The following is a 14,954-nucleotide window of genomic DNA, read 5'->3' as shown; positions in this document are numbered from 1 at the left end:
GACCGCTGGGAATGGGGGTAGACAGAGCATTTTTTAAGGATTTTCCACTAGGCGACCAACTGGTCTGGGCAATACAATCGCAGGCCCCAGAGTCCATGCGGCTGCACCGCTGCGGCATATTCCGTGATGCAAAATGGTTCACCAATCACCATACAGACAAACACACTACAGTGACAACACAGCTATCAAGAGCAATTACCAAGCACAAATGTTATGTCAAAGACACTCAAAGTTACACAGTAATGACATCGGATTCTGACATCAGCCATCTCAGTAACCAAATTTTAGCTTTGTTTTTCTTAACCAACATGATCTTGTGTGTGTGTGTGTGTATATATATATATTATATATATATATTAATTATTATAACATAGATCTTTGTTTTCCTTGTTAAATGTATACTTACATGGTACTTGGTTAATTAATTGCAACTGATTGAACCAAATGATAAGACATAACTTGGTTTAAAATTTGGTCTCCCAGTGAAGCTGGTTTGGCATTGACTAGGAGACCAAATCTACAATGTTAAAAAATGCTCTGGGGGTAGAAGAACATTTTCACATGCAACTCGGACTGAACTATGGTATTTCAAAAAGAGCCAGTATTAAACGTTTTTGGTGGAATGGCACCTTTAACATAACAGATGTAGCCACAAAAAAGGTCTACCGAGTTTATTCTTCTCCAATAATCACCAAACACAAAGCAAAGCATGACAGTTGCTTGCTAAAATTACAGCACGATGACGTCACTATCCCTTACACCATCCTCTCATTTCACTCTCAAGAGAGTGTCGATTAGATTCAATTCAATTTATTTTATTTTAACCAGGTTTGTCCCATTGAGATCACGATCTCTTTTACAAGGGAGACCTGGCCAAGAATGGCAGTACATGAAATTCCATCACATCGTCACAACAAGCACAACAAATCATCATCACATCGCCACATCAACACAAAAACAATTACATCGTCACATCAAAACAGACAAAACCTCATCTCATCTCATTATCTCTAGCCGCTTTATCCTTCTACAGGGTCGCAGGCAAGCTGGAGCCTATCCCAGCTGACTACGGGCGAAAGGCGGGGTACACCCTGGACAAGTCGCCAGGTCATCACAGGGCTGACACATAGACACAGACAAGCATTCACACTCACATTCACACCTACGGTCAATTTAGAGTCACCAGTTAACCTAACCTGCATGTCTTTGGACTGTGGGGGAAACCGGAGCACCCGGAGGAAACCCACGCGGACACGGGGAGAACATGCAAACTCCACACAGAAAGGCCCTCGCCGGACCCGGGGTTCGAACCCAGGACCTTCTTGCTGTGAGGCAACAGCGCTAACCACTACACCACCGTGCCGCCCCAGACAAAACCTGAAATTCAAAATCAAAACTAGTAAATTTACAAGGTTTAGTCAGATATTTGTTCTCCAATAAAACATTTGCACTCCTGAAGCTTAGATGTAATGGAATTTATCATGGATTTGAATGCATTCAGAGATACCAGACTTTGAAGTTTGAGCTCTGCCTGCAGACTATTCCATGTACTTGGAGCAGAAAATCAAAGCGCTTTCTTTCCCATTTCTGTTCTCACCTTAGGAACAGTAAAATGAAACAAGTCCTGAGAGCGAAGACTGTAGGCCCTATTATTCAAGATTAAAAGTGATAAGCAAGATGGAGTCATCTCAAGAATAGCCTTGTAAATTAGCACATACCAATGACCGAGCCTACGCACATATAAAGATGGCCAGTTTACTTTGCTGTATAAGACACCGTGATGAGTTAGAGCGCTACAGTTTGTAATAAACCTAAGAGCACCATGATACACACTGTCCAGATTGTGGAGGCATTGAGCAGAGGCATTCATATACAACCCCGATTCCAAAAAAGTTGGGACAAAGTACAAATTGTAAATAAAAACGGAATGCAATGATGTGGAAGTTTCAAAATTCCATATTTTATTCAGAATAGAACATAGATGACAAATCAAATGTTTAAACTGAGAAAATGTATCATTTAAAGAGAAAAATGAGGTGATGTTAAATTTCATGACAACACCACATCTCAAAAAAGTTGGGACAAGGCCATGTTTCCCACTGTGAGACATCCCCTTTTCTCTTTACAACAGTCTGTAAACGTCTGGGGACTGAGGAGACAAGTTGCTCAAGTTTAGGGATAGGAATGTTAACCCATTCTTGTCTAATGTAGGATTCTAGTTGCTCAACTGTCTTAGGTCTTTTTTGTCGTATCTTCCGTTTTATGATGCGCCAAATGTTTTCTATGGGTGAAAGATCTGGACTGCAGGCTGGCCAGTTCAGTACCCGGACCCTTCTTCTACGCAGCCATGATGCTGTAATTGATGCAGTATGTGGTTTGGCATTGTCATGTTGGAAAATGCAAGGTCTTCCCTGAAAGAGACGCCGTCTGGATGGGAGCATATGTTGCTCTAGAACCTGGATATACCTTTCAGCATTGATGGTGTCTTTCCAGATGTGTAAGCTGCCCATGACACACGCACTAATGCAACCCCATACCATCAGAGATACAGGCGTCTGAACTGAGCACTGATAAGTTGGGTCGTCCTTCTCCTCTTTAGTCCGAATGGCACGGCGTCCCTGATTTCCATAAAGAACTTCAAATTTTGATTCGTCTGACCACAGAACAGTTTTCCACTTTGCCACAGTCCATTTTAAATGAGCCTTGGCCCAGAGAAGACGTCTGCACTTCTGGATCATGTTTAGATACGGTTTCTTCTTTGAGCTATAGAGTTTTAGCTGGCAACGGCGGATGGCACGGTGAATTGTGTTCACAGATAATGTTCTCTGGAAATATTCCTGAGCCCATTTTGTGATTTCCAATACAGAAGCATGCCTGTATGTGATGCAGTGCCGTCTAAGGGCCCGAAGATCACGGGCACCCAGTATGGTTTTCCGGCCTTGACCCTTGCGCACAGAGATTCTTCCAGATTCTCTGAATCTTTTGATGATATTATGCACTGTAGATGATGATATGTTCAAACTCTTTGCAATTTTACACTGTCGAACTCCTTTCTGATATTGCTCCACTATTTGTCGGCGCAGAATTAGGGGGATTGGTGATCCTCTTCCCATCTTTACTTCTGAGAGCCGCTGCCACTCCAAGATGCTCTTTTTATACCCAGTCATGTTAATGACCTATTGCCAATTGACCTAATGAGTTGCAATTTGGTCCTCCAGCTGTTCCTTTTTTTGTACCTTTAACTTTTCCAGCCTCTTATTGCCTCTGTCCCAACTTTTTTGAGATGTGTTGCTGTCATGAAATTTCAAATGAGCCAATATTTGGCATGAAATTTCAAAATGTCTCACTTTCGACATTTGATATGTTGTCTATGTTCTATTGTGAATACAATATCAGTTTTTGAGGTTTGTAAATTATTGCATTCCGTTTTTATTTAAAATTTGTACTTTGTCCCAACTTTTTTGGAATCGGGGTTGTATAACACATCACCGTAATCCATAATTGGAAGAAAGGTTGACTCCACCAGTTTCTGTTTCACCCTAAAAGAAAAGCAAGACTTATTTCTAAAATAAAATCCAAGTAAAAGCTTCAGCTTCTTTAAAGCATACTGAATATGTGCCTTAAAAGACAAGTGATCATCAATCAAAAACCCCAAATATTTAAAAAGTACACTACCATTCAAAAGTTTGGGGTCACTCTGAAATTTCCTTATTTTTGAAAGAAAAGCACTGTTCTTTTCAATAAAGATCACTTTAAACTAATCAGAAATCCACTCTATACATTGCTAATGTGGTAACTGACTATTCTAGCTGCAAATGTCTGGTTTTTGGTGCAATATCTCCATAGGTGTATAGAGGCCCATTTCCAGCAACTCTCACTCCAGTGTTCTAACGGTACAATGTGTTTGCTCATTCAGTGCGTTTACATGCACATAGAGAGAATCGAATTTCTGCCGTTGCTCGACTGAAATCGAAGTTCAAAATGCCATGTATCCACCTTAATTCGGCTGAAATTGAAGCGAACTTGATTTCTCGGAATCGAGCTACACGACCTAGATTATGCGATTTCTGCCGAGCTACTTAGTGCATGTATACCCTATCGAGCTACGTATTCGAGCTACTTACTTCAGCACTGCCCCTTCCGGAAGTGACGAGTGACGAGACCACAAGGGAAACACAACAGCCTCGGTCGGCATGACAACGAATCATGACAACGGCATGAATCTTTTCTTTTTGTGGCATTGTTTGCACTGTTAAAATTTATCTCACTTACTGTATCACCAAATACATCTGTACAGCTGTTGCATAGCTGTGAATTGTGTACATAAGTCACTGTGTGTGTGCGCGCATATATATATATATATATATATATATAATAAATAATGTCCAACATCTGAAGAATGTCAATAAAAACAAAACAATTGAACTTTGTGTGTTTATTAAGACATAAGTTAAATTGTAATAAAAAAAAAATATTTTTTTGTAAGCAAAAAATGGACTTTAGAAAAATATTATTGTGCAAAATAAGTTGTCTTACAAAACAGTGGTCAGCGCAGGACAGTTTGTAGCCATACAGTCTGTTAGAGCAAGCCTAACAGCTTGAGCACAGAACTGCCAGTGTTGCCAGATTGGGGGTTTTAAGTGCATTTTAGCGGATTTGAGCATGTTTTGGGGTGGAATACGTCAGCAGTATCTGGCAACACTATAGCTCTTCTTCATGACGACAACCGGAAGTGTACCAACACTATGGGGCGTGTAGCGCCACGTGTGGCTCGGGTGCACAATGCACCTTGCACAATAGCCCGATTTCACTTGTGCATGTAGGATTGGATTTCTCTGGCACCCCTGCTGGGACCCTTTGCTTGATTACCGACAGCAGCTCGATTTGGACGTGCATGTAAACGTACGGAGTGCCTCAGAAGGCTAATGGATGATTAGAAAACCCTTGTACAATCATGTTAGCACAGCTGAAAACAGTTGAGCTCTTTAGAGAAGCTATAAAACTGACCTTCCTTTGAGCAGATTGAGTTTCTGGAGCATCACATTTGTGGGGTCGATTAAATGCTCAAAATGGCCAGAAAAATGTCTCGACTATATTTTCTATTCATTTTACAACTTATGGTGGTAAATAAAAGTGTGACCTTTCATGGAAAACACAAAATTGTCTGGGTGACCCCAAACTTTTGAATGGTAGTGTATACACAAGTTCAATTTGATAAAAATCATCTTAGAGTGCTTCGAGATCAGCGCGAACCCAGCGGTGGCCATATTGGAAGTCAAATGTCGCTGTGTTAGTGCATTGTTGTTGCTCAGCGAAGCAAAATGCCGAATACGTGTGTCATTGTTGGCTGTAGTAGCCGGGGGGAAAAGGGTGGCAAAAGCTTCCACAGACTCCCTAAAGTCGTGACTAACCAGGGAATTGCAGCACAGGAGAAAAGCGAGCGGAGGAGACGACAGTGGCTGGCTGCCATTAACCGATCAAATTTAGGACAACTGGACTGTAACCGGATTTGTTCTGATCACTTTGTGACAGGTAGGTTAAATTGTCTTGAATTTCATAGTTACTAAAATAAATGTGATACAAACTATTAGCTTTTCTATGTACTTTCAGCAATGATTAATGGATATATTTGTCACATTAGGTAGCTTATGTCTACTGCAGTGCATTGTTGCATCAAATGGCATTTAAGATCTAGGCCTAGTAATGTTTATGTACACATGCTGTTAGTACAAGTTACATACTAGGCCTACATTTTATTCACTGACTAAAATAATTGATAATTTTGCGGCAACAAGCTGGGGTCAGCTTTCCATTCCTTCTCACTAACAGTATATGGATCTACATTCCCAATGAAACGTACCTTCTCAGCATAACGCTCCCGTGCCTGCTTATCCAAACTTTCACAGTAGTGCTCCATCACTTCAGATGTCTAAATTCTGAAAAAATCCAAGCTTCTAAGCCCTCATCGATGAATGTGTACTCTATGCGCGCTCTGGAGCGAGTGACTTCCAAGATGGCCGCGCCGACCGCATGGTTACTATTTTTATCGTCATCTCGGAGCACTCTATAGACTTGCATTCAGCGAGCACACTCACAGCGTTCATCCTGTTATAAATCCTGCAGCAAGTCACGTCAAGAACATCTGTTACCCCAGCTGTTAGCATTAGCTGGTGCTAAACACCCATTTTAAACACTTACATTCCCCTGGTGTTCAGTTGTGACCCGGATAGTCGGTATAGATCCGTCTTTGAGATACAGTTTGGTCGCCAGTCCTGCATTGTACTGGCCCAGGTTAGAAAAACAGTCGGACACAAAGTGTTGAGCGCACACGAACAGGTTTTTACTGACTGTAGCTGGGACACTGTCATTAAAAATGAAATTAATCCACTCCGCTCTCCTGGGCTCTGAAGCTGGGGGTCGGTGTAATGAGACGTGCTGCTCTCTACAGCCCACAACAGAGCAGTTGGCGTGTTTAGCTCGCTTCGACATCATGCTCGATTACAAAAAAATAAAAATAAATAAATGCTGCCCTTAGATTTAAAAAATGGCGGGTGTTCAGGCGCGGTTTGATGACGTAGAATCGACGCGCAGATATTTGTTGGTGTTATTCTTCCGGGCTTGATGACAGTTAGATTTTTTTTGTTGTTGAAAAAGTACAAACCCAATATAGCAACACCATCATGTTATCAAGTCCACCGTACTTCCATAATGAAATATGTTCTTCTCTGAATTGAGACGAGCTGCTCCGTACCTCTCCGAGCTTTGTGCGACCTCCCAGTCAGTCAGACGCGCTGTTACTCCTGTTAGCAATGTAGCTAGGCTCAGCATGGCCAATGGTATTTTTTGGGGCTGTAGTTAGATGCAACCCAACTCTTCCACATTTTTCCTGTTTACATAGGTTTATATGACCAGTGACATGAAACTAAGTTCAGTTACACAAATTGAAACGTAACGATTTTCTATGCTATGGAAAGTCCGCACTATAATGACAGGCGTACTAACACCTTCTGCGCGCTTCGACAGCGCATTGATACCTTCACTCCTGTTTTTTTTTCCTCTCCCCCGCCCCCCTAACTTCCGTCAATACAACCAACGTGACCACCAAGACAAGTAGCCTGCACTCCTTGGAACACAGTCTAGTCAGGAAGCATCAGGTTGTGGCAAGAGCTTGCAGAAAATTATAACAGAAAAGACTTTACGTGTGCTACAATGGAACATTTTCAAATGGAGGACATAGATGCTGAAGATTGGCTCTGCAGTATGGTGCTGTAGATACACAGCATTTATGTAGCCTGGCAAGCCAGACTAAATGTGAATATTTAGTCTGGCCTCGATCCGTAGACATTTGTGAAGGGTGTAGGAGGAACAAACCGCTGTCTTTCAAACTGTCTCTGTGCGTATAGGCCAACGCTCTGACCAATCAGCGCAACAGTGACTGTGACGTAGTCAGAGCGCACAGTGGGGGAAGCCTTGAAATAAATAACTTTTCAAAATGCATATTAATTAATAAACAGGTTCTAGATATTAAGAAGTTTGGAGATAATTACCACAAGTTTGGAGTCTGTACCACATACTTAAAGGAATACGCCACCCCCAAGTGAAATTGAGTCAGTCCCTGCAGTCCCTAGAGTTGGATGAGTGAGCCAAAGCGTTCTGTAGCCGACCCAGCCATTGTCCTGATCTGGAAACGTCCCGGTTAGCTTTAGCTTAGTCGCTGTAATCCGGCGTGTCCAGCTAGCATTGTCGTTGCAAAAGTGAATCAAATAACAAGATTTTCTATAATTATTTCTCATGACTTGTACAGTCACATCGAGTACACATATCAATGCAAATTAACACGAAGGGATTTACAGTGGTGCTTGAAAGTTTGTGAACCCTTTAGAATTTTCTAGATTTCTGCATAAATATGACCTAAAACATCATCAGATTTTCACACAAGTCCTAAAAGTAGATCAACAGAACCTAGTTATGAGCAATTCCAGCGTTATGGACGTGACACTTGAACTCAAAATGGCAACAAATGACCCAGTGCATGTTTTATCGTCTCCCAGTATTTAAACAGGTGTTGCATATTTTAAGGCTGTACCATACTGGAGAAGTGATAGAACAAGAACAATTCCCATAGTACATCTAGGGCATGCCAGAAAATGCCAATAAAAGATGCGTTATGGATGTGACAGAAAAAGTATCACTTTTCTTGGGTGACTGTACATTTTTATCAAACTCTGTGAAATTGTAAACCTAATGTCGAAATGGAGATATCCATTTGATAGAGGGGTCCAAGGTGAATATTAAAAAAATCTTTGTTTAAAATATTTTGCATTTCATGCAGAGTTTCGGAAGGAAAAGTCAGCGTTACGGATGTGACGAAATTCCGTTACGGATGTGACGCGTCTGAAATAGACATGGCATATGTTTAGAAAATCAGCAATTTAACCACCATAACCCTTTGAAAAACTCTCTAAATATCAGCTAAAACTATCAAAGTTCTTAAATAATATTTAGGATGGCTATTGTTTTGCTGTTTTGTGGATTTTAGCATACATTTCTGTGGCTTGTGGCAATAATATAGAATTGTACATGATCAAAGTTGATTTTAGCTTGGGGTTTACATTATAAGAAAGAAAGACTGACAGTGATACATTAGGTTGGTTACAAATTGGTTCAACTTATTCACATCTGTAAAATACAGGCCTAGGTGATATCTCTGGGAGTGATTTTGATGTATTACATGCTGCTTTATTTTTGCATGGTGAGGTTGACATTTACATGGAATTGCCCTTAAACAAATGAGACAAAAATATTATACTTGGTTGTGTATTTATTGAGGAAAATGATCCAATATTACATATCTGTGAGTGGCAAAAGTATGTGAACCTCTAGGATTAGCAGTTAATTTGAAGGTGAAATTAGAGTCAGGTGTTTTCAATCAATGGGATGACAATCAGGTGTGAGTGGGCACCCTGTTTTATTTAAAGAACAGGGATCTATCAAAGTCTGATCTTCACAACACATGTTTGTGGAAGTGTATCATGGCACGAACAAAGGAGATTTCTGAGGACCTCAGAAAACGCGTTGTTGATGCTCATCAGGCTGGAAAAGGTTACAAAACCATCTCTAAAGAGTTTGGACTCCACCCATCCACAGTCAGACAGATTGTGTACAAATGGAGGAAATTCAAGACCATTGTTACCCTCCCTGGGAGTGGTCGACCAACAAAGATCACTCCAAGAGCAAGGCGTGTAATAGTCGACAAGGTCACGAAGGACCCCAGGGTAACTTCTAAGCAACTGAAGGCCTCTCTCACATTGGCTAATGTTAATGTTCATGAGTCCACCATCAGGAGAACACTGAACAACAATGATGTGCATGGCAGGGTTGCAAGGAGAAAGCCGCTGCTCTCCAAAAAGAACATTGCTGCTCATCTGCAGTTTGCTAAAGATCACGTGGACAAGCCAGAAGGCTATTGGAAAAATGTTTGTGGACGGATGAGACCAAAATGGAACTTTTTGGTTTAAATGAGAAGCGTTATGTTTGGAGAAACGAAATCACTGCATTCCAGCATAAGAACCTTATCCCATCTGTGAAACGTGGTGGTGGTAGTATCATGGTTTGGGCCTGTTTTGCTGCATCTGGGCCAGGACGGCTTGCCATCATTGACGGAACAATGAATTCTGAATTATTCTGGCGAATTCTAAAGGAAATTGTCAGGACATCTGTCCATGAACTGAATCTCAAGAGAAGGTGGGTCATGCAGCAAGACAACGACCCCTAAGCACACAAGTCGTTCTACCAAAGAATGGTTAAACAAGAATAAAGTTAATGTTTTCTAAGGGCCAAGTCAAAGTCCTGACCTTAATCCAATGGAAATGTTGTGGAAGGACCTGAAGCGAGCAGTTCATGTGAGGAAACCCACCAACATCCCAGAGTTGAAGCTGTTCTGTACGGAGGAATGGGCTAAAATTCCTCCAAGCCGGTGTGCAGGACTGATCAACAGTTACCAGAAACGTTTACTTGCAGTTATTGCTGCACAAGGGGGTCACACCAGATACTGAAAACAAAGGTTCACATACTTTTGCCACTCACAGATATGTAATATTGGATCATTTTCCTCAATAAATAAATGACCAAGTATAATATTTTTTGTCTCATTTGTTTAACTGGGTTCTCTTTATCTACTTTTATGACTTGTGTGAAAATCTGATGATGTTTTAGGTTACCGTAAAATACCAAATAATAGCCCGGGCAATTATTTGTCTCAATCACGTAAGAGACCCGGTGCGTATTAGAGACTAGGCGGCTATTTGGAACAGGCGATTAATTCCTTCTTCACAAATACCTTCCCCAAAATCTACCTCAAAACGGGGAAAAATCATTCTCAGATAGGCCTACTTTTAACCAGTATAACTTACAGTTTGTTTAGAGTTAGATTACAGATAGCACGGTGCCGACTTCGGGGAATTTTGAAGACGCAGAATGCATCTTCGCATGGCACAGTCGGAGTGGATAAAGGATAAATCACACACCTTTTCCTGTTAATGACTAGTTAAGCGCATGCTTTACAAAATAATCAAGAAACCACACCATTGTCTGTGCGCAGCACTGTGATTTAATTACTCTGCAAAGTTATGGTCACTTGCTATCACCCTCACCCATGCAGCCTCCACCCTTTGCGCTTCGCGATGTCTGTCAATCTGAAATTGCATGGAGGGCGCGACGTTGAAGCAACATAATTAGGGTGCGAAGTGTCAAACCAAAGGGTTTTTTCTTATGCTGAAAAATAAGTGACCTGCAGTGGCTACATACTGTCCTCTTGCATCACGTTTCTCTCCAAGACGTCTCCCTATTTGGCCGATATGAGCCTATTCCCCGAGTGAGTTGGTACGGTGGCTCGACCCCGTAGAAAACTTAAAGTTCGGATGAAAGTTAGTTGAATAGGTTACTGACTTGTAGGCCTACATGTTGCCTGCCTGACACGTGCTTCTGCCCAACTTGCACGACAGATTACTTGTTGAAAAGGCCCCTTGGATTAGATTGGCCGCGAGCAGACTGAAATGCATGTTAGAACGCTCTCACCTTTTTTGTAAAGCGTCTTCCAGATCCGAATGGGTAAGGGCAAGTGAAATGGTATAAGGTCTTTAATAAAACTCAGTGTGTGCTTTGACGCATGCATTCGGCAATTTAGGTCGTTTAACAGAAGCAGCAGTCCAACCTTGGAAACCCGCAGTCCTCAATGTCACCACACACGCTGGCTTTCGTTGGGTATACCCAAAGGGGTGGCTAAGACATCTGTCAAAAGTTACGGAGTTGCATTCCTCAAGAAATATTACAGTAGACCAAGATTATAACATTGAAATGGCATGTTTATTATCACGTAACAAAATGTTGTAAACAGTATTATAGAAATAATTTAATTCATTCATTCATTCATATTGTTTCGGTAGAAAACTATGCAATGCAAAATCGTTTAAACACCAGAAAACCAGAAAAGTGCTGGGCCTCAAGATTCTAGATAGAACGTTCGGACGCTTTTTTTTTTTTTTAGACCCCGGCGAGTATTCGGAACCGGCCTTTATTTGTCACAACACACGCGTACACCCGGCCGTTAAAGGGAACTCGGCGGTTAATTGGAACTCGGCTATTATTTGGTATTTTACAGTATATTTATGCAGAAATATAGAAAATTCTAAAGGGTTCACAAACTTTCAAGCACCACTGTACTAGACCAATTTATATATGGAACTATTTTCGGCCACAGCACAGGCAAAGCACCGCTGCAGGCGCAAAGACACCACGCAGCACCACAACTTCCATCAATACACCAGTGTTACCAGGGAAACCAGGGTTTTCAGGTGCTGCGTGGTGTCTTTGCGCCTGCAGCGGTGCTTTGCCTGTGCTGTGGCCGAAAATAGTTCCAGATATAAATTGGTCTAGTAAATCCCTTCGTGTTAATTTGCATTGATATGTGTACTCGATGTGACTGTACAAGTCATGAGAAATAATTATAAAAAATCTTATTTGATTCACTTTTGCAACGACATGCTAGCTGGACACGCCGGATTACAGCGACTACGCTAAGCTAACCGGGACGTTTCCAGATCAGGACAATGGCTGGGTCGGCTACAAAACACTTTGGCTCACTCATCCAACTCTAGGGACTGCAGGGACTGACTCAATTTCACCTAGGGGTGGCGTACTCCTTTAACATACTCATTTTTTTCAAGGGTTTGCTTAAACTGTTTGAGAGTTTTTATTTAGTGGTGTTTGGTGAAATAATTTCCCTTAAATTTAAAATAACGGGAAAATAAGAAACAATCAAAAAGTAAATGTTTCAAAGCTGTTTATTAATTCTTCGTACTGCACAAACTAGCCCCATCCTTTTGGCTACGAGCGGAGCCGGCTGGTAGATCAGACTTTTGCCATAGCCAGTCGGCAAAACAGCAAAAACATCCTTCTTGAAAAGGAATGAGCGGAGAGCCTCTTCCTGCTCATGTTTCAATGAAAACTCCAAGTCTAATTCTTCTAAAACTGATTCCAAAGCGGAGTCAAACGCGCGCTGTTCACTAGCCGTAGCCACCTTCCCTGTTGTGCTTTCTCCAGCGTCGCGCAGCTTTGTCATCACTCCTGCAAAAGCCCGCCCAAAGAATCCAAACAAAAACCTTGCGTTGTGATTGGCGGGCACGATTTGATGCCCGGGGTGTTTTTGTTTATATGGTGCGAGGCTAGACCCATTCGCTAGGCAAAAATATTTTTGGCTGCTAGGCAGGTGGGTCTAGTTTACTAGGCTAGCATTTATGGTCAATTGAGGGAAATCTTTTTTTCAACATCATAACGGATCGAAACATCAAAAACACAAACTTCCCCCCCTGCACCGTCGGTCACGGATAGCCCATCTACTGTTTACGACAATAGACGCAGGCTACCCCAGTACATTGCCATGAACTACACATAGGGCCTATGGAGCACTTGCATGTGACGTCACAGCCGATCCAGATTGTGACAGACGCCATCGTGTCGGTCAAACGCCATATTCCGCCTTCTACTTCTGGTTCTACTTCTACCTTTTCTTCTGGAAAACCCTACTATATACAATTCTACTACAACGGCTGCGGCTACAAGCTCTCCCTACCTGTGCACGTTTTTTATGGTTTTGTGTGTATTTTTGCGTGTTGTTCGTCTGTACCGGACTTCAATATCCACTACAACCATATGGACTTACTGGACACTGGTTTCCAGCAGAAAATGACGGTTTGTAGTGATTTCCATCGCATGCACAACATTCCGGACGAGAAAAAAACAAACAAACAAAAAAAAACATTCCGGACGAGACAGCGAGGTCTCCGTGGATTGTTATTGGAAGCAAAGCGAAGGAGGCAGCGCCGGGAGCAGAAGCAAAAGCGAGGCTGCAGGCAGAGTCGGCCTGTTGACTAAGCTCAGAAAACAGCCACTCAAATCTCCACTGCTAAGCCTCTATCTCTCCAACGCCAGATCCATGTAAACAAGACGGACGATTTGGAATTACCTTATTCTATTCTATAATCGGCTGGTCAGTGCTATACTCAATACTTAAGTGACTTACCCATCCAATGAGGATTCTTGTTTACAAGATGCCACATCTGAGTCGCTGACAAATCCTGAATTTCTGTAAAGAAAACTGTCCAGAGATTTATAAGCACGCAGTGCTTCACCACTGAACAGCGAGGGAAAGTTGATGAGGTAATTATACACGTCCGGGTATTCCGCTGGCAGTTCAAAATCCGGTCGTGAAAACTCCGTCCGGAAAGCCATAAGGGTCACAAATCTGTAGATCGTTTATTTTAGACATATATCTAGTTATCTGTTCATTAGAAAAATGAGCCGTGTAGTCCGTCGGTTGAAATTGATCCATTCTGTACACGAGTGCAGCAGTATTCAGCGGTGTTTTTGACCGACAAGATGGGGGTTGTGTACTTTCTGGTCACGTGACTGCAAGATCTCTATGGACCCTTTTCACGTGACGTCACGACAAACGCGGTCGCCATTTTGGACGTGTACTACCAGTAGTTTACCACAGCCAGCATTGAGGAACGGCAGCAAAGAAAGTGTTTATTTTCAGCAAGACTTCCATCATGCCACTATATTGTTGTGCACCTGGATGTAGTAACCATCAACAAACAAGGCAAGGGTTATCATTTTATCGGATCCCGACGGAGAAGATGGCTAGCAGCCATAAACAGATTGGCAGCCCTCGGCATACCAACGCTTGTGTAGTGACCACTTTGTTGGAGGTAAGACGAATAAAATCAGCCAGAAAAGGCATTACATTGCTGTTAACATTCTGTGGTGGCGAGTGTGCAACCAAATAGGTTAAAATAACCCATTGTAACCTCTTTGTTCTTCTGTAGTAGCTATTGTTGACTAGCTAATGTCAACAACATCATAGCTAGTATGCTACTGTAGCAATGTTTACGTTCAGTCATTTGGATGACTGTTAAAACCTTTCAGTCTCAAGTTTTTCCTTTACTGGATTTACTAGTTTACTGTAATTATGATCTGGCAGCTATTTACAGTGTAAATCCAGTGTAAATAGCTGCCGGAGCCAACGTCCGAGAATTAAGCAGCGCGCTCCGGCTTGCTCCCGGAGTGCTCCGGCCGAGGTTCCGGAGCTCGCTCCGGCTTGCTCGCCCTCAAATTAAGTGGCTTGCTCCGGAGCAAGCCGGAGCGCGCTGCTTAATTTGAGGGCGAGCAAGCCAGACCGCGTTGCTTAATTTGAGGGCGAGCAAGCCGGAGCGAGCTCCAGAACCTCGGCCGGAGCACTCCGGGAGCAAGCTGGAGCGCGCTGCTTAATTTGAGGGCGAGCAAGCCAGAGTGCGCTGCTTAATTCTCGGACGTTGGCTCCAGCAGCTATTTACACTGGATCCGGTGTAAATAGCTGCCGGATCATAATTACAGTAAACTAGTAAATCCAGTAAAGC

The 14,954-nt window shown here is 42.3% G+C and overlaps 1 protein-coding gene across 3 annotated transcripts in view; it reads right to left on the bottom strand.

The window, feature by feature from the left end:
* The window catches only part of LOC132881835 (zinc finger protein 728-like), a 63,887-nt gene that overhangs the window by 44,010 nt on the left and 4,923 nt on the right, over window positions 1-14,954 (bottom strand). The window contains exon 1 of one of the 3 annotated variants that reach the window (XM_060914787.1): window positions 6,199-6,661. The exons of the other annotated variants lie outside the window; for them this stretch is intronic. Coding sequence (XP_060770770.1) covers window positions 6,199-6,492 — 294 coding nt within the window. The 5' untranslated portion in view covers window positions 6,493-6,661. Of the gene's footprint in view, window positions 1-6,198; window positions 6,662-14,954 lie in introns of those variants that run through there. 3 annotated transcript variants of the gene reach the window in all.

Source organism: Neoarius graeffei, chromosome 1 (genome assembly GCF_027579695.1).
Source record: "Neoarius graeffei isolate fNeoGra1 chromosome 1, fNeoGra1.pri, whole genome shotgun sequence".
Classification (NCBI taxonomy): domain Eukaryota; kingdom Metazoa; phylum Chordata; class Actinopteri; order Siluriformes; family Ariidae; genus Neoarius; species Neoarius graeffei.
This window is presented reverse-complemented; position numbering and strand designations above follow the sequence as displayed.